This window comes from Dermacentor andersoni, chromosome 5 (genome assembly GCF_023375885.2).
Source record: "Dermacentor andersoni chromosome 5, qqDerAnde1_hic_scaffold, whole genome shotgun sequence".
NCBI classification, from domain to species: Eukaryota; Metazoa; Arthropoda; class Arachnida; order Ixodida; family Ixodidae; genus Dermacentor; species Dermacentor andersoni.
The window spans coordinates 195764223-195790709 of record NC_092818.1 but is presented as its reverse complement, the minus strand read 5'-3'; the positions used below and the strand labels follow the sequence as shown (position 1 = coordinate 195790709).

General features: G+C 49.2%; 1 protein-coding gene across 1 annotated transcript; it reads left to right on the top strand.

The window, feature by feature from the left end:
• The first annotated feature begins 1305 nt into the window (after positions 1–1305).
• Positions 1306–26487, top strand: LOC129384921 (uncharacterized). Its single transcript, XM_055070588.2, has 4 exons — positions 1306–1627; positions 5573–5826; positions 18782–19230; positions 24111–26487. Exons 1-4 carry the CDS (start codon positions 1306–1308, stop codon positions 25753–25755), a joined length of 2670 nt encoding a protein of 889 aa, XP_054926563.1. The 3' UTR covers positions 25756–26487.

Here is a 26487-nt window from a genome sequence, read left to right as displayed (position 1 = left end):
GTCATGTTTGGCCTTGACACGCTTGAGTAGGCTCCGTAAGCGGCGAGACACGCTCGCAGTCAGCGGACTTGTCCTGTTCTGAAATGGTTCCTGCAGCGTCTTGCAAGGTTGGTTGTACGGGCGTCTAGCCGTCACCGTCATCAACAAGGGTGCATCGGTTCTGTCTTCTGACGGTCGCCACGCTAGGCACAGGCAAGAAGCTTGGGCCAACGGGCGAGCTTGTCACGGTCGCTGCACGATAAACACGAACAGCTTGCGAAGGTTAGGACCCTTGCACCGCTCACTCATTGACACCTTTGGTACCGTTAGTGGCACCCAAGGCCTGCAACCCGTCCTATGACATCTTGCGCAGATTTACGTATAATATATCTTTTTTTTTAATCTACAGGAAGGGAAAGAGTGTAAAAGCTCTTTATTCAAAAGCAGAGTAGGTAGCTGGTGTATATTCGCCTGCATGCTACTTTCCAGGGAAATGAAAGAGGAAGGTGAGCAGATGACTAGAAAAAAAAACTTATAAAAGGTAAAAAAAATGCAGGTCTTGCGGTCTTATAGCCGCATAGTAAGTGTCCTAGAAGATGAAGGCAGAGAGAGAGAGAAACATGAGAGAGAAGGCAGGGAGGTTAACCTACGCACGTTCGGTCTGCTAGGGTGTATAGAGATTAAAAACGAAGGCAGGCAATCTAGAAAAATATCGACGGTTAATTAAAAAAATGGGATGAAGGAAAATAAAACGTTCTTTGTGAGCTGTAATCAGTGGGTCGTAGCTTAGAGAGCAGACCTACTGAGTCAAGGTAAAAAAACGAACAATTCAGTGCTTTGCACTGTTTCGAGGGGCGAGGTCAGGAACTCGGCATCCCCTTCAAGCTCAAGGGGCCTAAGGGCTGCACTAGTTCTGGCACATGTTCTCCCTTCCTTGCGAACTTCGTCAAGTGGCTTGCACGCGTTATGCACGACATAACACAAGTGTGACTTTCTCGTCACTCTCTCTCGATCCCACCCCCGATGTATTCTAGAGGACAGAAAGCCATCATTTAGACAACCTAGTTTATTTATTATTTTGTTCTTCACTATCACTGTCATCACGTGTTAATGACAGAATCACTGTTTCTAGTGTATTCATCCCGCTTTGCTCTATGATTCACCGATTCCTTCGTCGGCTGTGCCTGTCACAGTTGATCCACCGCCTGTTGGCCAATGCTAGCAGACGCAAAGAACGAGCGAACAGCTCAAGCCCGTGCTGCACACGCGAGCTCAGAAGAAGAAGAAGCGCGTTGTGGTGGCTGCACCGTAACCGAGCGCGGCGTCATGCCAGCACCGTCCCCTTCGATGCCATCGTCGTCCCCGGGGGCGCCGCAAGAGGCCCACGCGAAGTCCGCCGACAGCGACCGCACGGCGGCTGTAGCGTCGTCCAGCGGCTTGGGGCCCACCGCGGCGCTCAGCGCCACCACAGGCCCCGGCGCCGCCGGCAAGAAGTCCCGGTTGTCCAAGCGGACAAAGGCCAGAAAGCGGGCCAAGAAGCGCGACTCCAAGACGCGCCGCCACCCGCAGAGGCTAGCCTCGCTGGACGCCTTGATCGCCGACGACGAAGCGGGCGCCTCACTACCGGAAAGAACGGACGCGCTCCAAGGCGGGTGCTGCGTCGCAGTTAGCGCTTTCAACGCGTTAGCAGGGCCAAAGTGGAGGGAATGTCCGTGGTGATTTACCGGTAAATGCGAGAGGAAAACGTCAGCTTTAAGTCGTAACTATTTTAGGTCCCGGATACATCATTGAAACCGCGTTCACCACATTGCAAAGTGTTGTTCAGGCCTTCACTCGACACGCGTCCTGCCTGTTAATCATATAGTTCAGAGGGGTTTTCTTTTGCTGCACGAGGTTTTGAGCTAAATTACTCCATGAGGCGGTCCTACGAGAAATGAAAATGTTTAATTGAATAATTAACATATTTGCACTAATTAGATCTCAATAAATAATTAATGCCACATATTTCAATGTATGTATCGTAGCTAGTCAGTTTGCAAGACAGATTTACGTGGAACGAATTATGAGGATGGCACCGGTTTCGAGATAGGCGTCGTCAAACTTGCTGTAAAAAATGCAATTTTATTCCACTTAGTTTTTAGGAAAACGTTGTTATACGCATTGAAGGACAAGAGTAACTGGAACCACAATGCATTTCGTTGGAGACATTGAAAATTACAATCTCGAAACTAGTGAAGTTCTGAAAATTTTTTCCAAGTATATGTGTCTTGGGAACACACAGCCACAATTCATAGATTGAAATATATGCCATAAAGTAAATAATGAAAAAAAATTATTAATGCAATTATGTTAATTATAGAAATTACCATTTCCATTTCTCGTTGAAGTAACGGCCGCCTCATCGAGTAATTTAGCTCAAGGGTTAAAATTGTGCTACCTGCCATGGGCAAATTTTAGAGATTTGATGCGACTAAAAAAAAAAAAAAGCCGATGGCCTGCTTCTGATCACCGTCATGTGCACATGGCTCCTCGATAAGGCGGGACGTGTATCGAGTGAGCTCCTGAACAACACTTTGCAATGTGGTGAACGCGGTTTAAATCATAAAACCGGGACCTCAAAGATGTGCGACATGATGCTAACGCATTTCTCCGCATCTACGCTAAATCGACACTGATTTGTTTTTGTATCTAGTTTTCATTTTTGCTTTTTCTTAGATTTAGCTAATATCCTTTTTTCTTTTCTCGCCGATTTTCGTAATGACCGCCGTGGTGGCGTTTTTGGCGTTGCGCTGCTAAGCCCGAGGGCGCGGGGTCAAAGCCCGGCCGCGGCGGCCGCATTTCGACGGTGGCGAAATGCAAGAACGCCCGTGGAGGTGCCACGCATTGGGTGGATGATAAAGAACCCCAGGTGGTCAAAATTCATTCGGAGTAATTCCAAGACGCCGTGCCTGGCAATCACATCGTGGTTTTGGCATGCAGAATTCAAGAATTATTTAACTTTTCGTAGTAGTCGATGGTGGCCGGACCCCGTATACAAAAACGCTGATGCAGAGGACACGTGGTCTCGATGCAACCAAGTTGCAGGGCACGTTCGTCGACGAAGGCCAGATATTAAGTATAGTTCTTTGATACGCGCGTGCTGTTTCGCCAGAGGGGTGTCTCAATGTTTAGATGCTGTGTTGGAGCACTCGGTCTATACCGTCTATGTTATTTACGTAATTACGTCATGAAATAACAAACCCTTTCTGAATATCCTCGATAGAACAAATATACACCTTCAAACGCATTATTGCTTTCTACAAAGCGAATAACTTTCCAGAAGCGTCCAGCTGTTCGTTTACATTGACAATCATCGTCTGTGGTTTCTGCACAATTTTCTTCTGTGGCCGCCAGGCACTGCAGTACTGCTCGAACAGGTACTGGAGATAGTGGATGCCAAGTAGATGACGACCGCCTAAAGATTTACTCAGAAAATAACCCCCACGACCAGCCGTAGCCTGTCCTCAAAGTTCTCAAGACGAGACAAACTTCGGCGAGTTGGTACGCGTTCATGTTGATGAGCGCAGCGCGAAAACAAAGTTATGTGGTTTGCCGGCTTGACTTCTGTCCTCGTGTTGCCGCGGTGTGTCCACTGATATAAATGCGCGCGTGAACACCTTGAGCCCACCTATGTCTATATATGCCCTGCGTAGCCCGGGTTCGCCCGCAAATAATATATTTGGGTCAGATTCAGTCGGAAGCTGTTACGTGTAGTTTAGCTACTGTGCTGTTGTTTAGCGCTCTAGCTTTGTTGCCACTATCGGGGAGCCTGGCCAGTTGTCCAAGAGCGACAGCACTCACAGTGCAAATAAAACTGACAGTAGACGTACAAGGATTTATTTAAATATGCTTTCGCGGCTCTCTGAATGAACCAGTTCTAGCGCACTATCGCGATGCGGTTTACATTAATCTGGTCAAAATCGACCACTCGGAACACATTCAGCGGGTTCATTCAGAGCGCCGTGCTTCTACTTAGAGCTCTCGGGGGCACTCCCACTTTCAACCTGGGAGCACGACCGAGATCGGACAGAAATTTGATCACGCGGCTACTGCGACTGCTCTGAGAGTACTGCTGTGCCCACACTACGTGCCTATCATTGAGGCCACTGGCGCTCCCTCCCATGTGCTATTGTTAAGGTTGCCTCGACGTTCTTTTGAAGTGGTTGCCTTTGTGCTGGGCTCAAACATCCACTGACGACTTTCAAAGTTCCACGAAACTGCCTACCCCTTTCCGTAGGTCGAACTGAGGAGTTCGAGGGCACAGAGCACCACGAGGAATCCACTGACAGCCTTCGAAATTCCACAGAAATGATCACCCCTTGCCGTGAAGTCCGGTGATATGCAATTTCGACTTCTCCCGCGACAAAAGAGGAAGGCGACGCAGTTGATGTCAGCACCCGCCCCGCCTCGTTCCTGCCGACGATGGGTCGCCAAATGGTTTTAAGGCAGAACTGACCCATTGCTAGTTCAGAGAGTCGCCACCAGGTCTGGTGCGCTCTTGCCGCTACCTGAACGCTATTTTCTATCTGTACATATTGTATAAAGCTTTTCATTTCCTCTTCGTCTGCTCCAAGGGACCGTCTCTCGTCCTCCACCCCGAAGTGACTACAGTACCTAGCACGTTCGGCTGAGGCAACCTTAATTTCTCTGACTGCGATCTCCAGAGGGCTCCGCATCGCTTCAAACTGAGTTGGGGCGTGGTAGGAACCTGTCGAATGTACCATCAATATTGTCGCGTTGTAGTGACCGTCAAGAACATGGTAACAAAACTGCGAATGACGAAACTAACTTTTTATTTGGTGGACTTGTATCCACAAAACATGGATCCAGCAGCACGAGTCCAGAAAGTACTATATACACAATTCGCGTCGCGCATACAATCAGATTACACAAGGTTTGGTGACAACACACAACGAATAGAACCATCGATAACGTTCGAGAAACTTCCGATACATGCAGGCGTGACCTGCGCTGAGCGATAACTCGTAACATTTAGCCAGTGAAAAATCAGTCACCCGAGAAAGATAAACAAGTAGACGTGTCAGTATGCAGCCGACATTACATCAAGGTCTTGTTGTCGATGCAGCCATCGTCAACAAAGGCCCGAACTCTGCACCACTGGAGACAAGCCTATAGAAATGAAATAAATCACGATCTTAGTGAAGTTCGGCGCAGTCACCAACATAGGAACGCACATGCCAATCGTGTGCATACATTTTTTTAATCAAATGCTAGAAGCGTTTGGCGCTTTGTTTACATTTGTCAATCATAGTCGATGGTTTCAGCGCAATATTTTCGACACCCTTATTTAACACTCAACGTGCGAGTATTACATTATCAGCATTCAAATGAACGCTTATAAGGTTATTACAGCGATCACGCCTTCCTTATTTTTTACGGTTATCTTAAATATAATTCGCGTTTTATTTTACATTCTGAATTATTTTAGCGTCCACACCTCTAATTACAGCTCTTGAACAGCAACACATTGTACTACGCACGGTTAATATAAAAAATATGTGTCCTTTCAATGAGGTGGACTTACTGGATGCAGTGCAAGGAACAACTGAAGCACAGGCCCAGCCCAGCCAAGAGGTACAAGAGCCTCCGGCTGATACGGCAATGGCAGTTGTCACCAACAAGGTGGTGATCAGCGGCGGCAGCGGCAACAGCGAGCCTGACAGCGGACACCACAGCGGCAGCCAGGTCAAGCGGCCACTGGCGCCCATGAATCAGCAGAAAAAACCAAGGAGCGCCCCTTCATCTCCGCTCTTGGTTCGCGTGCTCAACCAGGTTCGCATAGCCACGGTGAGTGGGCGGCACAAACGCGACTCGTGCAGCTCATCTCCCCGGTTAGGTCGGCCAAGTCTTGCCCACTCGCTTTATCATAATGTTCGCCAAGTAAACAGCGCTGACGACAACGTTGTGCGAAGCAAAGTTCAGTTGATCACGGCCCGTATCTACCTCTCTCTGTTATCGATAGCAGGGGACACAGAGAGGCCACACAGTCTGGTAGTTTTCTTGTTCATCATGAAGTTGCCCCAACTAGCCAGTTTAACCACGATTCACTCGCGTTAGCTGCGAGATTTCGAGTAGTGTGGCAATATGTATTTCTCTGGTGGATGAATGGGTAAATAAGTTGGCCGGTCCATGGGTGTCTAATGCCTTAGCTCTTTGCGCCCTTGTCAAAAGTATTGCTTCGCAACGCAATATTCCATCATGTATATATATGCCTTCTGATCGGGCACACAGCATTCGCCTTCTGTACTGTTGGAAAGCAGGCATAATTTCCTTTCATGAACGTTTCTCCACCTTGTGGTCTTCCGCAGGACTGATTAGCTTTTTCAGGGAGCTGGTAAGCTCAACTGAATTATTATTCCTCCTAGGCAGGAGGAATCAAAATTCCACCGTATTTTGTAAGAATGTTTCCTTTGACCGGGTGTTAATTATTTCTCATGAACGTTAGTGCCGAGTGGCGGATCCTGCGATGGTGGGACTTTGTTTTGTGCCCGCCAGTCATGAAGAGCAAAAGCAACAGAAAATGAAAGGAATCGTCACAAATATGTATTAACCCTAGCTCTCGTTGGAAGAATATTCCCCATTCCCCTAGGACCGTACGTATTTCGCAAGTTCTTTTTTTTTTTCAGACTCTTTTCCTATCTTATCAATCCATCTCGTTGAGTGGCCGATCTCGGTGACAGCCGGGTTACAGCTTCTATTGAGCGAATGACGAAAGCCTAATAACGAAAAATAAAAATGACCGTCGCCGCATTATGGAAATTCAGGTGGGCCACGTTGATCGTACATATCACGTTAGTGAAGGTGAAGGTTTATTTTGCTATTATTGCAGAAATGGGAGCAGGAGCAAAAGGCTACGCAGGCCTGACAAATGGCCCGCTCTTATTGGCATTCGGCACTGTGGTACGTAATATGAAACACATTGGTGGCATCACATCAAATCAATGTTACTTGTGCAGTATGGAGGCGAACATGTCATACAAATAAAATTGAACAGATTAGTAGCGCTAAATACAAGAGAAATATATACAATATACAAAAATAATACAGATTGACTATGATTCTATATATACAAATTCTCGAGTTTAGGAAATAAATAACAGGGTAAACATAAATGAATTGTATAATTAAAATCCCCCTAAACCAAACCCAAATAATGTGTTACAACGTGAAATGCTAAAATATGCATATCATCTATATTGTATTTCGTGTGCTATACGTGCATTTTCATGGATTCGATAACCGCACGATGCGTGCCGTTATCAATGTTTATTTGCGTTCGGCACATTCATATGGCGTGAACGTTTCGAAAATATTTCGTGCCTCGTGCATTCGCGAGTTAGAAGCTCGACGCTGTAAGAGGGTGGAGCTCTTCAATAGTTTATTTATATCGCAATAAACCTTCCAATTCTTAGTCAGCGCTTTGTGGTTTGTGCATATTCCTTCTGTCTTTTTCCTGCGCTATTTCGCCATCGAAATCCACGTGAACCAATCAGCCAAGCGGCGCACGCTTCTCCAAACGCGCGAAGCTTGAGATACGTCAAGTAATAAAAAGACGCAGTTTCACCCGAAAGGCGAAGCAATGATTGCGATAGCAAATTAGTACACAGCTGTATGACGTAAAAATAGTAGTTTTATTGGCCGTATAAACTTGGAAACATTCGCTTACTAAATGAATGAACAAGCATGGTTTCAGCGCGCACAAGCGAACATGAACACACCCCACTCGTTGAGCGCGGACACTAGCAGTCAGAACGCTGGTGTAGGCAAGCGCGGCAGCAGCAGCGGACGAACTGACCTTCGTGCGGTCTGTCCTTTCAACGCAAGAGCGCCGAGAACACAGCATGCGCAAAGGTATGGGCCGTCTGCAGGTCCCTTTCGAGACACGGCATGCGCGATCGCGCGCGGCCGTGCAAAGTACGTACTTGGCGGCGTCGAAGCCGCGCCCTCCTGCGCTGCCTCCCCGCTTTCCTACGTGTATGGTGCACGAGATTGAACCCCGATCGTCAGTTCCGCTTGTGCACGGTCGCGAAATGCGCAGTTGCTGCCGTAACACAACACAGCCGTTCATGTCTGTCTTTCTTCTGGACTAGGACGGCACCGAGGCCTAGGCTACTGGCGTCAGTGTGGATTTTGGTATCGCCGTCTTCGTCGAAATGTGCAAGTACCGGCGGTGACTGCCTGCGTCGTTTTAGTTCTTGAAATGCGTCGGCCTGCGGCGTTTCCCATTTGAACTCAACATCAAATTTTTTTAGATGCGTTAGCGGCTCAGCGATGCGTGAAAAGTTCTTGACAAAGCGCCTGTAGCCACATATGCCAAGGAATCTACGCACTGCCTTCTTGTCGATGGGCTGCGGGAACTTTGCGATGGCAGCTGTTTTCTGCGGGTCGGGGCGTACTCCGGATTTGCTGATGACGTGGCCTAGGAACAGAAGCTCATCGTAAGCGAAGCGGCACTTTTCTGGCTTCAGAGTGAGCCCTGATGATTTGATGGCCCCTAGTACTGTCACAAGCCGCCTAAGGTGATCGTCGAAATTTCCGGCGAGGACGACGACGTCATCCAAGTAAACAAGACAGGTCTGCCACTTCAATCCTGTTAACACCGTGTCCATGACGCGCTGGAACGTTGCGGGCGCCGAGCACAGTCCGAATGGCATGACCTTGAACTCGTAGAGGCCGTCTGGCGTGATGAAGGCAGTCTTTTCGCGATTTCTCTCGTCGACTTCTATTTGCCAGAAGCCAGACTTGAGGTCCATCGACGAGAAGTATTTAGCGTTGCAAAGCCGATCCAATGCGTCGTCTATCCGTGGAAGGGGGTATACGTCTTTCTTCGTGATCTTGTTCAGTCGACGATAATCGACGCAGAAACGTAGGGTTCCGTCCTTTTTCTTCACCAGGACAACAGGCGATGCCCACGGGCTTTTCGACGGCTGGATGATGTCGTCGCGGAGCATTTCGTCGACTTGTTGCCTAATAGCTTCACATTCTCGCGTCGAAACTCGGTAAGGGCTCTGGCGGAGTGGTTGAGCGCACTCTTCGGTTATTATGCGATGCTTTGCAACTGGTGTTTGTCGAATCTTCGATGAAGTCGAAAAGCAGTCCTTGTATCGTCGGAGAAGACTTCTGAGCTTGTGCTGCTTGCTCATGGAGTGACTTGGATTTGCATCGAAGTCTGGTTCGGGGACTATGGTCGGCGGGGTAGATGCGGCAGAATCTGAGAGGACAAAGGCATTGCTCGTTTCCACAATTTACTCGATGTACGCGATTGTCGTGCCCTTGCTGATGTGCTTGAACTCTTGGCTGAAGTTGGTTAGCATCACTTCCGTTTTCCCTCCGTGGAGTCGAGCGATCCCTCTTGCGACGCAAATTTCACGGTCTAGCAGTAGACGTTGGTCACCCTCGATGACGCCTTCTACGTCGGTAGGTGTTTTGGTGCCAACGGAAATGACAATGCTGGGGCGAGGCGGGATGCTGACTTGACTTTCGAGCACGCTGAAGGCATGGTGACTACGAGAGCTCGCCGGCGGTATCACTTGATCTTCAGACGGGGTTATCGACTTCGACTTTAGGTCGATGACTGCGCCGTGTTGGTTTAGGAAGTCCATGCCGAGAATGACGTCGCGTGAACATTGTTGGAGGATAACGAAGGTGGCAAGGTAAGTCCGGCCATGAATGGTAATTCTTGCCGTGCAGATTCCAGTCGGCGTAATCAGGTGTCCTCCAGCGGTCCGAATTTGAGGGCCTTCCCATGCAGTCTTAACCTTCTTCAACTGGGTGACGATGTGTCCACTCATGACGGAGTAATCGGCCCCTGTGTAGACTAAGACGGTGACTGCGTGGCCGTCGAGAAGCACGTCGAGGTCGGTGGTTCTTTGTCTTGCGTTACAGTTAGGTCTTGGCGTCGGATCACGACTGTGTCGCGTTGACCTGTGGCTGGTATGGGACGTCGTCAGGTCGTCTTTCGTCGTCGTATTCTTTGCTTTCACACTTCATCGGGACGGCGGCGTGTCGTTATGTCGTCGAGGTAGTTTCTTGGGCGTCTTCGTCGGCGGCGGAGGATCTTCGTCAGTTCGACGAACAACAACCGCACCTCCATCGGTTGCTGCTTTTAGTTTTCCGGATATGGGCTCACTGACCGGCTCCGGGCTGGGCCAGTGTATGGACGGCGCTGCGGCGACAGGTAGCGGCCTGGTGACAGCGAACGGGACGGTCTTCGAGAGTTGCACTGAGTGGCAGCTAGGTAATCGGCGACGTCACGTGGGCGCTCCCCAAGCTGTGGACGCGGCGCGTTGACGGCGAACCCTTTCAGTCCCAAGTCACGGTATGGGCATCGGCGGTACACATGGCCGGCTTCTCCGCAGTGATAGCAGAGCGGGCGGTGGTCGGGGGCTCGCCAAATGTCCGTCTTCCTCGCGTAGGTGCGCTGGACGACGGGTGGGCGTGCTGGCGGCGGCGGACGACGGAACTGCGGCGTTACATGGCCCTGGCGCGGTCGTGGAGGGGGTCTTGACGGCGTGCGACGGCGGCGTAGGTCATCGCTTCTGGCTGGAGCTGCGGTAATTGAGATTGCACCTCAGGAACCCCAAGCAATCGCTTAACCTCATCTTTCACGATGTCGGCGATCGAGGCCACTTGAGGCTGCGACAAAGGCAGGACCTTGCGCAGTTCTTCGCGCACAATGGCCCTGATGGTCTCTTGAAGGTCGTCGGAACCCAGTCCTTGGATGGTGTACTGCGGCGTGAGCCCCTGGCGGCTATATTGCCATGTGCGCATCTCCAGAGTATTCTCGATCGTCGATGCCTCTGCAGAAAACTCAGCTACAGTCTTCGATGGTTTACGAATAAGTCCGACGAAAAGTTCTTGCTTGACGCCCCGCATCAGGAAGCGGACTTTTTTCTCCTGCGACATTTCTAGGTCGGAGTGCCGGAAAAGATGGGCCATCTCCTCCGTGAAAATCGCGATCGTCTCATTTGGCAGCTGCGCTCTGGTTTCTAGTAGAGCTTGGGCTCGCTCTTTTCGCACCACGCTTGTAAATGTTTGCAAGAAGCTGCTTCGGAACAGGTCCCACGTCGTTAAGGTGGCTTCTCGATTCTTGAACCACGTCCTGGCGGAGTCTTCCAATGCGAAGAAGACATGTCGCAGTTTGTCGTCGCTGTTCCAGCTGTTAAATGCAGCGACCCTGTCATACGTTTCGAGCCAGGTTTCCGGGTCCTCGAATGTTGAACCGCGGAACGTCGCAGGCTCCCTGGGCTGCTGCAGCATGATGAGGGACGCTGGGGCTGCCATTGGGGTTGCCTTGGCCACAATCTTCTTGGTCTTCTCAGGTAGAAGCCCGTGCTCCGCGGGCAGCTGTCCGCGGGACTACGTTGGTGTTCTCTTTGCGGTCCGGGCTTGGATCACGGCTTGTCGGGGGCGTCCGGTACATGAACGAAAAGCACCTATACCAGATGTCACGTGGTGGTGACGTTGAAGAACACAGTAGCACTACTGTGAAAGACAAAACTAACTTTTATTGGGCGAACCTGTGCCCACAAAAACAGGCTACACTTATAGCACAACGATAGCGGCGAACACGGTCGGCGAACGTCGAAAATCTGATCAGCGGGTCAAGTGCGTCGGCTTGTATAGATCAGTCGTCGAATGTTCCACAGTAACCGCTGGGACCCGCGTGTCTTCCACAAAGTTCTACACTATTCGCGTCGCGCATACATGCAATCAGATTACACAAGTTGCTGTGAAAGACAGTGGACGAAACCATCGATAACATCCCAGAAACTTCTTTTACATGCAGGCGCGTCCTGCGTTGTGTGATAACATTTGTTAGGCGGTGAGAAATGGTCGCCCGATAAAGATAAAGAAGTACACGTGTCAATATAATTGCTATCGCAATAATAAGCACGCGGTCGCGGGTTCGGTTGCCGGCTACGGCGGCCGCATTTCGATAGGATCGGAATGCAAAAGCACCCGTGTGCTGAGATTTAGGTCCAAGTTAAAGAATCCTAGATGCTCAAAATTAATCCGGAGTCCCCGACCATAGCGTGTCCTATAATCAGATCGTGGTTTTGGCACGTAAAATCGCAAAATTTAATGTTTTACACATTTAGTTAGAGAAGGTCACAGGCAAATGAAACGTTCGCAATGTGCTTCACAAGGCACTTCTGACTGAGGGCGAATTTCGGTACCTAATAATGGCAGTAGATGTAAAATTGTTGAGCGAAATTGGGAGGACGCTTCAGCATTCAAAGATCCCTGACTGCTTCTCACGCGTCCCGGCAACTGCAGCATATGTAACCGTAATGTTTACGATGAGCGCTGGCGGCGAACGCTATGCACGAAGGCGTGCTTTCTCGCGTGGGCCGCGATGGATGGATGGATGGATGGATGGATGTTTGAGCGCCCCTTTCGGAACGGGGCGGTGGGTTGCGGAGGCGAGCGCCGCCTGCAGGTGTTGCAAGGAATCGGGCACGCCACTTTATGGCCTTCGAGATTTGCCCGGGCCGGCGCACGCAAATCTCGGAGGCCATGGACACTTTGTGAATGGTTTCTTTTTTTTAGTTCCCGCGTAACAGAATTCTGTGTTGTCGTATATTAAAATTAAAATCCAATGGCATCATGTCTGTAGGTTGTGTGTAAGCCGTACTCCACGATTTTTCGGACGCATATTTTAACTTGAAAAATTCAATGAATTCAGTAACTCCCTTGCGCTACATGGAGGGCCTGCGTGGTTGGATGCGTGGTCCGAAGGTTTGCCGAAACGACGTCTGACGTTGGACGCCGACGCCGGATTTTCTTCGCGGCTAGTGTGGTACTGTGCAGCGCCTTGAGCCGGTGATGCAACTTTAGAGCCACGCAGTATATCCACAGTCTGGCACATCACGGCCACCTTTCGTGCCCGATGCAAAAGCATCCAGGAGTATACGCACTGTTCCCGCACTATAGACAAGTGCGTCAGGTCGGAACAATCCAGCTTGCTCAGGACTTGCTGAAGACCTAGTTTTTCATGCGAAGCTTGTATTGGCTTCGAAGTTTTGGTAATGTTGTCTTGGTCACGCAGAAAAAAAAAAAAAAAGAACGGGTGCTCCCTGAGCAGAGCAGCTGCGGGAAAGGGCGATTTGATGAGCTGACAGCTGCGACCGCGCCGGAGCGTGAGTCATTAGCAAGGATTCCAGCTGCATAGGCGCGCTCACGCCACGCGGGCAACCAATCAGAGCTGTTTCGCTTCCGCCAGTGAGGGAAAGGCCAGGAAATGGTTTCGCACGCGCAGCGCCGGCTTTGTTTCCGTCCAGTTCAGTCTCGGAAAACGGATGGGACGGCCACGAGCTGTCCGTTCCCCCGATGAACAGGCAGACTTCGACAAGCGGTGGCGAGAACACGCCCGTGAAAGGGCTCGCCGTCGGTGGGCCGATCCAGCCGTTACAGCCGCCCGCGCCCAGGCAGTCCGCGAGTAACAAAACAAGTTCACGAGCTGAGGCAGCGGGAGGTCGAAGCAATCCGGCACCGTTACCTGTGGGTTACTTAACCGTGAGGAAGGTCAGGTGCACGCAGGGCAAGCTTCGCTCACCCCCATTTTCCTGTAAGGGAAGGGCTGTTCTTTTTATACTTGACGTTGTAACGAAGCGCGAAAGTACGTGCACGATAGAATACATCTCTTTACGTGAAATGGCGTAAGTTCGCAATCCATCGGTATGCGAGTCGACGTCCGGTAGCCACCACGACTCGCCAGACTAAAAGAAAAATTATTGAATTCTGGAGTTTTGCGTACTGAAAACAAAATATGATTGAAGCCCTGGGTTCATAACGCCGGTGTTTGCATAGCGCACGAAAGTAGCGAGCGAAGGACAGAGACGAGTAAAGAGCGCTAACTTCCAACTGATATTTATTTTCGGACGATCATAATATATATGCGTGGCAAACAGGAAAACACACAGAAAAGGGGGGGATACGCAGAACCAGCACATCATTGATAAGTGAAATCACTTCACGTGGCCACGATTGCCCTGCGCTCGACCAGGTAATTTCTCTCAGGTCGTCACAAAGCAATGGCAGGGGTGCTTACGCAGCGGTCACCTAGTTTGTGAATGTACTCCGATTCTGTTATTTCTCGGCTTAACTGCGACCCCTATTTTCTGTTTGCTTTCTTGTTTACCGCGCATATATATTATGCTTGTCCGCAAATAAAGATCAGTTGGAAGCTAGCGCTCTTTACTCGTCTCTGTCCTTCCTTTCCTACTTTGGTGCACTACGCAAACACCGCCGTTATGAACCACGACCGACTCGCCCAAGCATCTACCATAATCCCCTGAGGTTCTTAAACTTGGGCCTAAATCTAAGTATACACGTGCGCGCTGCATCAAAATGCATGCGGCCTCCACGGCCGTATAATCGAGCCCTCAACCTCGAGAGCCGCGCCATAGCCACTTTGCTGCTGCAGTGGGTGACTCACTCAGCTAAAAAAATAATTTTTACGTGCCAAAGGCACGTAAAACCCCATAGGCCGTAGTGGGGGACTCCGTAAATTTGGACCGCCAGGGGTTCTTTAACGTACTAAGTGCACGGGTGTTTTCGCATTTTGCCCACCTCAAAATGCGGCCACCGTGGCCGGGATTCGATCCCGTGACCTCGTGCTTAGCAACCCAACACCATAGCCACTGAGCAACCACGGCGGGTGACTCTGTTATTTACGCGCCCAATTATAACGCGCTGTTAATCGCGGGGAGTTTCGAGTAGCGTATCTGTAAAAGCACACCAAAGCGTGCTGTCCTGCTTTTTCTAGAGCGCATCAGGGTCTCCACAACTGGGGTGACCGTTAGCTTATAAAAACTCAATGGTTGCTGCATGGAGTAGGGATTTCAGTTCCCGGCGGCGGCGTTCCAACGCGAAGCGGCGAAAACGAGCCCGGAGCCGTCTGCGCCGGTGGCTGTCATAGGCACAGCCTTGGAATGTGAGACGCTCTTGTCAGCTCGTATGAAATGGCCGCAAATGAAATACTAAAGCGAAGAAAGAAAAATACTTTGAAATTAGAGTAAAAAAAATTATAGGGTTTTACGTGCCAAAACCACTTTCCGATTATGAGGCATGCCTGAATTTAGAGTAATCACAAGGAGGCTGCAGTGCCCTTATAGTATTGCGAAAACGATTTAAGAGGGAGCTATACATCAGGGAGAACTCTGATTTTCCTATTTAAGTACATGTGAATGGCGGAAATACTGTCACTGCACAAATGCTGAACAGATTTGAATTTGAATAAAATTTGTTGCACTTTCGAAAAAAAGCGAAGGTGGACCGGCTGACGGAAGTTAAATTTTGATATATTGCCTTAAATTTTTTGCGAATATTGTCGAAAATTAATACGTTTATGAAAAACTTACACGCAAAAATTTACCACTCCTTAACTGCACAAAAAGAAAACAGATGTAATGTTGGAAACGATATCTTTTAGAGCGTATGAAGCACACAAATAGTATATGTAAGTTTACAGCCTGCGCACTATTGTTACAATGTTTACAAAGGCTTTGCAAAAGTCCCACTCGAAATGAAGTGGTATATTTCAGAGTGCTGTATATATTGTGATAATTTTTATGCTGTACCGTGTTAAAAGAATTTATATCGATCTTTTATTGCTGGGCTATAGTTGTAAATGTTATGGTTCAGTTTCTCTTTTTCGAACATTTTCAATCAGTTTTTTTTTTCTTTGGAATTCATTGTCTATATAAAGATCTACTACAATCGCAGACTTCTAACTTCTATTTTAACTAAAACAAACCGAATAAAATTGGTGTAGTAGGCGCCGAGGAAAATGATTTCACGTCCCCGTCGCTTTGGGTATTGTTAGGAGCACCTGAATTAAAGCTTCCTCATGAGCGCTCGTGTGTCCGCAATGCCGGTGTTGATTTCAACCAAAAACACTCACTTCAAGGTTTGTCTAGAAGGCGCCCTGACTAAATGCGAAAGCGAGCATTCATAACAAATGTAAATAGGGCAAGAAAAGGGAACGAGGACAAGATAGAAGAAGGGGCCTTCAATTATTAAAACAAACAAGCTCGCCCAACTTGGTGTATTACTGAATATGAGCGAGCTGGGGCGTTAACTGTGGGTCTTACAAATGATGAAACCTGGGCGAAATGCCTGTCCCTTTATTTATTTAGATGTATGAGGCTGCACTAACCCCACAAAATAAAGCGTAAATTGCCTGATTTGAAGGAAACTTTTCTGGAACGAAGAACACTTTGTCTTATTACATCTGTATGTGCACTGAAGTGGCACATATCGGCTATTTCGTGAATTAAGGACTCGCGATCGCCTGCGCGCAGTCTCCGAAAAGAACCGTCCACCCGGAGGAACCTCCCGATCAGCCGCTAGTAGCACAAGATGCGCCCTTGCCGACTGGTGACGAGCAGCAGAGACGAAAATCCTCCGTGCACTGTGAGTAGTAGCCCTTTCTTTAGGAGGACACTCGCCTTGCTTCATACGTTACCAATCGGCTCTCGCCGCAATTATGAATAGCAGCGCTTGAGTCGTTCAGTCTTTTCATGTGTGCTTGTCCTAATTGTCGCGCTGTTTTAGACCGCAGCTCTTATGCACCCGTTCCTGTCTTGGGCGTCGGCGTCCCTCAGCGTAACCGAGCGACGAGCACTGCGAGGGAAAAGAGCGATCGCGGACCGCAGTGCGTGGTAAAATACGGCGCTAGCGAAGAGAGATGGAGAAGGAAAATGGAGGAGGAGGGTGCAGCGGCAGCATGCGGTAAAAATTGGAGGAGGAGGGTATGGCGAAAGCGCGAGAAGAAAAGCGTAGTGTCGAGGAAGACGGGTATTTGCAGCAACTATGACTACGAGATAGCGCCAGAGTAGCGCGCGTCGTGTGTATGGAAACAAAGCACTGCATGAGCGGAGGTCAGTCTGCGGCGGCTGCTGTGAATCGCACCCACACATCACCCCCGCGCCACCTCTCGTGATCTCCCGATTCGAGGCAACGTGGCGCACGAGACAGATTGTGCTCGCCAGCCAATCTGTCGGGAAATGAAAACACGTATACAGCTGCGCTCAAATTTCGCATTAGGGAGTATCATAATCGTCGGTGAATTTCTTTCCATCATAAATTCATACCAGCTAACTCAGTTGTCAAACGTAGTGTGGATAGCATCTCACATTCTTACTTCAAGCAGATTTCTTTCTATATGTGCAGCTCCTACGCAACGTTAACTTTGCTGCTATGGTGATGACGTGGTTGGCCCACGATATATGCCACGCTCAAGTCGGTATATACAGCTGTCGCTATAAAACAGTTGCTAAATTTTATCTGTGGCCTCCAATTAGTGGCCCTTTGAAGGCTAACTGCGTAATGTGTCGATGTATATAAGAAAACCTGCCTGAACAAAGAAGGTATGCGTGTAGGAGTAGGTAGATCACACCTACCATAGCAGTGGCGCAGTGGCTTGAGCGTTTAAGCAGGGCGTTTGATGGGGCGAGTCGGTGATGCAGAACGAGGACGAGACGAAGATAAGCGCTAACTTCCAACAGAAGGTTTATTGGTGCGCATAATTTATTTTGTGGTGGTCTATTGCAAAAGTACTGTGAATGACACAATGCGCATGCGCCAGCAAGCGTAATATGTCATTTATTATGCTGCCAGAGAATCTTGCCAGAGCCCGCTGCAGCGGCAGCGGAAGCACAGCGACGCCACATGCAGCCAAGCCGTAGTAGTGCGTAAACGCCGGGCTTCCGAACAGGTCGCTTGCCTAGAAGTCGCTATATGGCGCCGAAGGTGCATCGTTTGCAAAAGGTGGCGGCAGAAAAACGCCTCATTTATAATACTACCAGAGAAAGAGCTAGTATTTATGTCATACTTTTGTTGGACTCAGCGTTGTGAGTTATCACTGAGAAAAGGTAGAAGGGAGGGTTAGGCACGCTGGAACAGATAAGAGGAAAAGGGGAGAAGGTGGATGCAGGCTATTCTTCATCGGGCTAAGGCAGAGGCAGGGAGACGGCGCCAACGCAAGACTACGAAGTGAAGGGAGCAGCCGAAATCAAAAGAATTAATCGTCGGTTCGTGGAAAGCGACTATGACCACGAATTCAGTGCGTATGATATACTGCGGTTCTAAAAAAAATTGCTGCAAAATACCACCCACAGAAAAATAATCTGAAATGAAACGTTCATGGGGTTCTCGCAAAGGTCTCACAGTGTGTTCTATGAAAATTTTTCAACGATAATTTTGGTGGCAAATTATCGGTTAATAAAATCCCCAAGAACTATAGCATTAGACCTCGCGGAACATGCACGAGCTTACCTTTTTTTTATAAATTTGTTATTTGAACCGGTCCTTTAAGTGTTTCTCGTATTTTCGAATTGCTGTTTCACCACCTTGTGCGAATTCCACGCACCTAGTAAAAAAATCGCAGTTCGAAGCCGACGCATGTCTTGCTCTCGTATCCATCTTTTTGAGCAGTTCAATGGGTGTTGAGAGACTGTGCTGCACCGGTGGTATCGAACCCCCGTGGCTTCGGAAGCTTCCCGCGTACTACGGATGTAGTGAAAACACCTGAGTGTCGAAAACCACAAAGACCTACACTAAACATAACGCAGATTACTTAGAGCCTCCATTGTTGCCTTCATATGCGGCATATTATCTCGCGCTTCATCGAAGCGGCCAAGAAGGACGTAGCGTCGCCACCTGCGGAACAACTTTGGTCAGTCTTGCGTTTCTTGTCAGCCCGCGGTTACACAAGAATTGCGATTGCTGTCGCCAGTGCATCGATTTGACGGATTCACGACGCTCTTCCTCCCGCTCGACGCGCGCAGTCGGCTCGACGACGCTCCGCGAGTTCTCGCGGTTGTCGACGCTCACCGATGCGAACGTCGTGTCGCCGCTGGTGGCGTGCAGTCTGGCGGCCCTGGTGAGCCTGCTCTGCCTGCTGCTGCTGGCGGTGCTGTGGGCGGGGCCGCAGCCGCTCCTCGAGCGCTGCGCCAGCCTGGACTGCCGCCAGGCGCGCGCGTTCCTCGACATGCTGATGGACGCCAGCGTGGACCCCTGCAAGGACTTCTTCTGGCACGCTTGCCGCCGCTGGGTCACCGGCCACTTCGGCGGTGGCACGAACTTCAGCGGCCAGGCGCTGCGCGACACGCTCCTCTCGCTCAAGCGGGCCCTGCTCGACCGCGACGCCGTGGCAGTCGCGGCGAGACCGGTCCGGTTCTACAGGTCGCCCTGTCTCTCCACGTTATGCGGTTGCACTATGCTGGCCACCGTGCAGTAGCATTTTCAGGTGTCATGTGTGCTGAGTGGCCATGAAGGAATGAAAGTAGGCGAGAGTTAAGTCGAGTCCACAACCGGCCTTCAGGCTCTTCCTTTCGCTCTTTCATCACGCGGCACCCAGGCGCACCCGACGAATTTTGTTTTTTTTTTTTTTGCTTTCTGATTGGCAATGAGGAGTAATCATAATTGCACGAAAAACAGCCACATTTGTCCATTGGATGGTGATATTTTGTCTAACACATGCTTTACTAATTTGCGCCAATTAGGCAGCTCGGCGATGCTTCCGACAGACTTGCATTAGACATGACCGATCGTACGTTGAGGACCACCAATGCGTTTTTTTTAATACCTTGCTAAATCTCCCAAGCTTCACGTTTGCCAAATGATGCTCCTCCCCTTAATTTTTTTTTCTTAATTTTGTCATAAGTGCAACTGTCGCGGCAGAAACCGTTGGAACTGCCACATTAGTATTGTTATCATTGGCCGCTATTTGCAGCTTTCTTTCCCCACGACGCCAATTGGTCAAAGCCATCTCTTATGAGTATGTGCGATGTCTTGGGGGAGGTCCAGTAAATATCGGAATTTTGACCCATCACCTCTTTGAGACAAATTTTCAGGTTCGGTCGTATGCACGCGCTATGTTGCGGCAGATTTAGTAGGACATGTTGACTCCAAAGAAGCGAATTGTGTGTGTGGCCTGTTGAGCGAAAGTTTGAAGCTTAATTCATTTCATTTCATTTATTTTTTATAGGTCCGAAGGCACTACATAAGGGGGGACACAGCGACATGTAAATTTCAATTATGTGAACAAAAATTCAAAAATATACACCAGAATTACAGTTGGTGAAATAAAATATACAATTGAGAACATACCAAAAAAAAATCGGAGCAGGTCGATATTTATTAGAATAAAAATGGCTTGGAGTGCATGCGGCAGGCATTGTCAGATCCTGACTGGAAGCTTACCCTTATCATTGAAACGAAAGCTGTACAATCAATGCATTCTACTCGTGCTAACATATGGGGCAGGAACTTGGAGACTGACAAATAAGCTCGAGAACAAGTTGAGCACCGCGCAGAGAGCGATGTAACGGATAAAGCTGGGCCTAATGTTAAGAGACAGGAACAGAGTGCCGTGGATCAGAGAGCAAACGGGGATAGCCGATATTCTAACCGACATTAAGAGAAAAACATGAGATGGGCAGGCCATCTGTAATGCGTAGGTTAGATAACAGGTGGACCATTAGGTTTACAGATTGGGTGCCAAGAGAAGGGAAGCGCAGTCGAGGACGGCAGCAGACTAGGTGAGATGATAAAATTATGAAATTGGCAGACGCTAGTTGGAATCGGTTGGCGCAGGACAGGGGTAATTGTAGATCGCACGGAAGAGGCCTTCGTCCTGCAGTGGGCATAAAATAGGCTGATTATTATTATTATTATTATTATTATTATTATTATTATTATTATTATTATTATTATTATTATTATTATTATTATTATTATTATTATTATTATTATATATTTATTAAGATGAGTTAGTGTAGAGAACAGTGGTCGTCAGAAGCTGCGTAGTGGATTGTTAGTTCTTCGCGGAATCATATTTATCACCATCTGTCATGTGTGTTTGCCATGGAGAACAGTCAGCAGCACGTTCATCGGCGTGGAACTAGTGGGGACGTTTTGCCACACGACACAAAAGCGCATCTCGAACCAACAGAAAAGAACAAATAAAAGCTTTTAACACGGCCGTTGAAATCACGTAGCTACTGCTCAGTAGCAGCACTGCTGCAACCAGCCTACTTTCCTGATCCTACTTCGCCCGGCTCTGCTGCTTTTCTAGAAGACACTAATTCCAAACCGATGATGAAACCATAGGGCAACACTCAGGAGCCATACCAAAGTCCCGACTAAGGGAATACAAGGTTGTGCTAACTATTTAGCTACTTAATGAGACGACAGTGGCAGGCAGCGGCGACACAATTTGTTCTATATACATTCCCTTTCTAACTGGATGTCAACAGTTTTCCGAACAGTGTTGATTTTTTCCACTTCAATTGACAAGTTTATGCAGCGGACCAAGCATCTGCAGCTGTGATGGCATCTTCAATTTTTGATAGTCCGGTACCGTGCAGCTGTTTCCTTAAATGTAAAGGCATGGTAACCTGAAGGGGCCAGATCCGGGCAATGCTTAGTATGCTTGAGCAGCGACGAGCATAATTTAAGTAACTGCTGCTGAGAAATGCTGGCGGCGTGTGCTGAGGCATTCTCCTCAAGGGGCAACTACTAAAGCATTTGCCATAGTGTTTCTTGCTCAGATCATTTCTGAGCTTCAGAACTGTCACGCCCTATGATGATACTTTATTTTTACTCTTGGTAGTTCACGAGAATTATCCCGTTTGTCTTTCGAAAATTTGGACGACGCTTCTGCTTCGCCTTTTGGAGTGGAATGCGATAGCATTCAAAGATCCCTGACTGCTTCTCACGCTTCCTGGCAACTGCAGCTTATGTAACCGCAATGTTTACCGAGAAGCGCTGTCGGTGAACGCTATGCACGAAGGCGAGCTTTCTGGCAGAAACGCGGCCTCTTGCGTGGGCCGATCCCGAAGGTTGTGCGCAACAGCGCCACAAAATTGCACCATTTTCAGGTTTCTGTTATCGTTTGGCTTTTTAATATTTCACCCTGAAAAGATTTAACCTAAAAGGCAAGCGCTGTCAGTGTTTTGTTTCATGGCATTTGTTTGTGGACTGTTATTCTCAAAAATTCCAAGGAATAACTTTGTCAAGAATGTAAGACAAGGCGTGAGCAACTCTAGTGATAGAATGGTGGGGCAATATAACCCGCATATACTGCATGTCATATAGCAAGGCGTGGCATGAACCTAAATATATACAGCAGTTTTCACAGGATGCCCGGCGCCGGAGCTGACACCGGATTTTCCTGCGACACGGGGGCCTTAACGCGAGAGCATTAACACACAGACGCCATTGCCATGCCTACTGCCCTTTGCGTCCGAAGCTACTCGGAACGCGGAAAGTCGCTGCGCCTACATTCCTTGCGATTTCTTCTTCAGCTATGGGTCATATAAATAAATCCGGGTCTCGTGCATTCTGGCATATCGAGAACAAAAATGGTAGATCCCACGCTTATGTTGGAAGTGATGATAAGCGATGCTTTCTTTAATGTTTGCGGAAATATTAAAGCAAAAGTTACAAGCGTAACTCAAATGACATGACAGTTTGTACTAAATTATGCAAATTGGGCGTTAATTTGCACAAATGTAACGCTAATTATGCAAATACAATGCAGTTGGCACATATCGAATGACCCTAGTTGTTTATTCGGGCACATAACCACTGGCCCAAACCGTTCTCTACTCGGCAAGACAGCAACCTGAAATTGGGAGGAAGAGGTAATGAAATCTTCGCTTTAATATGCCACAGTACTGCCAAAGACGTACAAATTTCTTGCGAATCAATGAGGCGCTCGCATGTTTGGCCAGGGTTCAGATGTTTCGGAAACCATTTCGCGTGTCCAGCACGTTTTTGATCAGTAAGCCTACACATTGCTGCGATTTGTCGACCACTTCTGTCTTGGCGGATGGCGGATATCCGCCGTTCGTCATTAGGCTATGCACCTAGTCAGTATTTTCTCGAACAGTGGCGACAGGAGGTTTTCAAGTGCAATCCTCGTTCTCAGTGCTAAAATTTTCGATTTTGAACCTACAGCCACCCAGTTCTTCACCGTGGCGCACAATGAGCACTTGTTGCCTAAAACAGGTGCCGGGGCAGAACAAATCTCTTTGAAAGTTCTGCAGTTAATAGAAGACAAACTTAATAGCCACTCGCTCTCTTTTATACCTAAATCGAAGTGAGACGCCTCCATTGTGTCCATAGGTTCAGCTCCCCAAGTAATTAATCTCACGGGGGCGTCGACCGACATGATCGTCGATGAGCTCCGTGTCACTGAGCACGGCTGCAAGAATATCTAGCGTAGGAGCGCAGAGCATCCTCTTGTCCGAGCTAACCATTCATACTCAGCATAACCTATCCTACTTATCTGCATATGAGCAAATGCGCGCACGTGCTTTTGAGCACGTGTAACACCCATCTGCTGCTTTTAAAAGATATCTCGTGGCTCTTGCGTCATCACAACGGTTACTGTCGGCAGTTGCAAGTGATGGGTTCATAAGCAGAAGGGGCTCGGTTCGACAGCATAGAATAGCCTAGCAGATGATGATCGGGCATGCGGACTCTCCGCACACATGTGCCTGACCCTCGCCACTTTTGCAGGTACACTTCCTGGCTGTCAGTGACATCAATAACTGATACTTAGATCAAAAGGGCGTGAGTAGAAGGTTGGAAATAATGATTTGGAAAATAAAGGGCATGAGCCTTTCTTCACGATATCTACATTTACTTATGCTCCAACTCCTAGAGACCACTAGAATCATCTGTCTGGTTCGCATCGTTTCCTGTTACACGTTTGTGTGAAGTATCAGCTACATTTTTATATTGGCCATATCACCTCTTATACGGCCAAGCAAGCCAGTATTTATTATACATGTCTAGAATTTTGTTTTTCTCTGCAAAATGGGAAAACGTTCGCGTGCTTAATTTTGGTGTCGTTAAAAGAACCCCATGGTGGTCAAAATTAATCCGGCGCCCCCGCTATACGGCGTGCTGCGTAATCATACCGGAGTTTTGGCATACAAAACACCAGAATTTGTTTTCTCCTGCCTTCCGTTTGGCATTCTTCCATACAACACGTGCAATGCCGTTATACAAGCGGCCAATCAGTTTGTAACGGGCCGCCACCTTCCCCGCAGGGCGTGCAGCATGTTCCCGACCCTGCCGTATGCCATGACACCATCTAGTCTCGTGGAGCGTTTCCGGAACGACACTTCCGTGCTGACCATGACGGACACCGCAGCAGTTCTGCGCAGAGTGCTCCAGCTGTCCCTGATGAGGCGCGTGTCGACTTTGTTCAGCGTCGCGCTGGTCGACTACCACGGCAACGCAAGCCTCTATCTGTCGCGGGCTAAAAGCCTGGCGCGCAAGCTCAACGACGTCAAGCATGGCCCGTCATTCGTGGAATTCTTGATGGAAATTGTGGCAGTCACCCTTCCGCTCGCACCCCAGATTCCCAGCAACGACACGAAGACCACCGTCGACGCGCTTCTGGCGTTCGATGACATGGTAGACTCCAACGAAAGCGCCGCTGATGGTACGACGGCTCTGAGCGCACCCAATATTGACTCTTTGGGTGAACTCATGGGCGGAAACGACTGGATTGAGTCTGTCAACTTGCTTTCGTCCCCAAGCTTCCAGCTCACCAAGGCGTCGACGGTGATGTGCGATGGGTTTGAGTCTATAAAGTCCACGGTAGAGTACTTCCGACGGAACTTCGCATTGGGACTCCTCTACATCTTTATTCACATTCTGATGGAGGCAGGCCAGTTTTACTACCTCAAGCGTTTCACCTTCGACAGACAGGACGAGCTGGAAAGGACGTGCCTCGGCGCCAGCCAGGATGCTTTGCCTCCGCTCTGGTCGAACCTGTTCAACAACTTGTCGCACAGCAACAAGACAGAGCCGTCGCGCGTTGATGCCATATTCAGCCGTGTCCGCGAACTGTCTGCCCAGCGGCCGCCCATAGATGGCATGACCATTGGCGACCGAGAGCGGGCGATCGCCGCACTGCGCCACGTCCAACTCTTGGAGCACAACACGTCGTTAAGCGTTCTTCCAAATGTGTTAGACGGCCTGAACATCAGCGAAGCACAGGGCGACTTCCCCAGTCTTTACATCGACGTGAAGACTGCGGAGACAATGCGGCGGCTGGCCGATCCGCCTTCGTTTGTCGACGTGCTCACCAGCTCCTTCCTGCTTACGGCTCGCGTCGTCTACTCCAAGGTCCTCAACACGGTTGTGCTTCCGGCCGCCCTGCGGCGTCCACCGTTTATCTACTCGACGCGCGTGCCCATCGAGTTCGACGTTGCCTCGGTGGGCGTTCTGCTGGCGCAGGCTGTCTTCCGTGCCGGCCTGCCTTCCGCCTCGGCAGGCGATGCCGCCGCGCGCTGGTTCGACGGCAACGTCGACGAGTTTATCAGCTGCGCGGAAGAATCCGCTCAGTCCGTGCTCCGAACCACGCTGCGCTCGCTGCATCCCGAAGACGCTCTCGAGCTGTTCTCGCTGACGCGCGCCATCAAGATAGCGCACACCGTGATGCGCAAGGACTACGAACCGCTGCGCTTCCGTCGTGGCTACCACGAAGCCTGGACGGTGGCTCAGCGCACGTTCTTCCGGCGCTTCTGCCTTCTCGTCTGCAGCTCGGACGTGGGCAGCGAAGGCATCGTGGAGTCGAGGCTGCGCTGCATGCTGCCGCTGCTCAACATGGTCGAGTTCACGGGCGCGTTCGAGTGCAACGAGTTTCCGAACCTTAGGAAACTCCGGTCCTGCCTGTCCGTCTAGCAGACCCCAGATTTAGTGATATATCTGTCGTTCACCCTCGCTTTAGCTCATGGATTTCTCAAAGTTCGGTGTCGGTACATTCCGCGTTTGTGCGACAGAGTTGCGGGCATGCACCGGTGCGATTGATTCGACCATTGAGCACGATGTTCTTGATATTTCTCTTCTGTGACCCTGCGTCCGCGCATGCTGAATTTAGATGCGCAGTTTTCATGGGCGAGTTGTTCACATTGACCGATCGAGTGAGATGCGTGGGACAAGCGTCCTGCATTGCAGACTTGCCGGCCTATCGTTGCTTCTTGCTTGTCCCATAACGCTAATATACTACTATGCCGCTTATGCATATGTTCATGGACCATATCCCGCTGGAGTGCTCATGTGGTACTAGCACTATGGGCTGTATCTGCTACTAGCCTTGATATTGTATTGGTTGGCAGTTCGTCGAATTCGGTGTGCTTAGTTTGGTTGTTGCTAAACTAGCACTATGGGCTGTATCTGCTACTAGCCTTGATATTGTATTGGTTGGCAGTTCGTCGAATTCGGTGTGCTTAGTTTGGTTGTTGCTAAATATATTGGTTTTGTGACGTCGGTAATGGTTTTGGATATGGATACAGGTGCGTGAACTATTTTGCTACGTTTTGTAAGGCTGGGACCTTGCTGTGACTACTTGCCTATAATATTAAACAGGCCTCGCACCGGCAACTACTGCGCAAATAAAGCCTGACGTTTTTCACA

Excerpts from the sequence above, each read along its gene's own strand:
- LOC129384921 (XM_055070588.2), top strand. The coding sequence starts at position 1,306 with ATGCCAGCACCGTCCCCTTCGATGCCATCGTCGTCCCCGGGGGCGCCG. Across the intron at positions 1,628-5,572 it reads AAGAACGGACGCGCTCCAAG|TGCAAGGAACAACTGAAGCA; the intron begins GCGGGTGCTGCG and ends TACTGGATGCAG. Across the intron at positions 19,231-24,110 it reads AGACCGGTCCGGTTCTACAG|GGCGTGCAGCATGTTCCCGA; the intron begins GTCGCCCTGTCT and ends CCTTCCCCGCAG.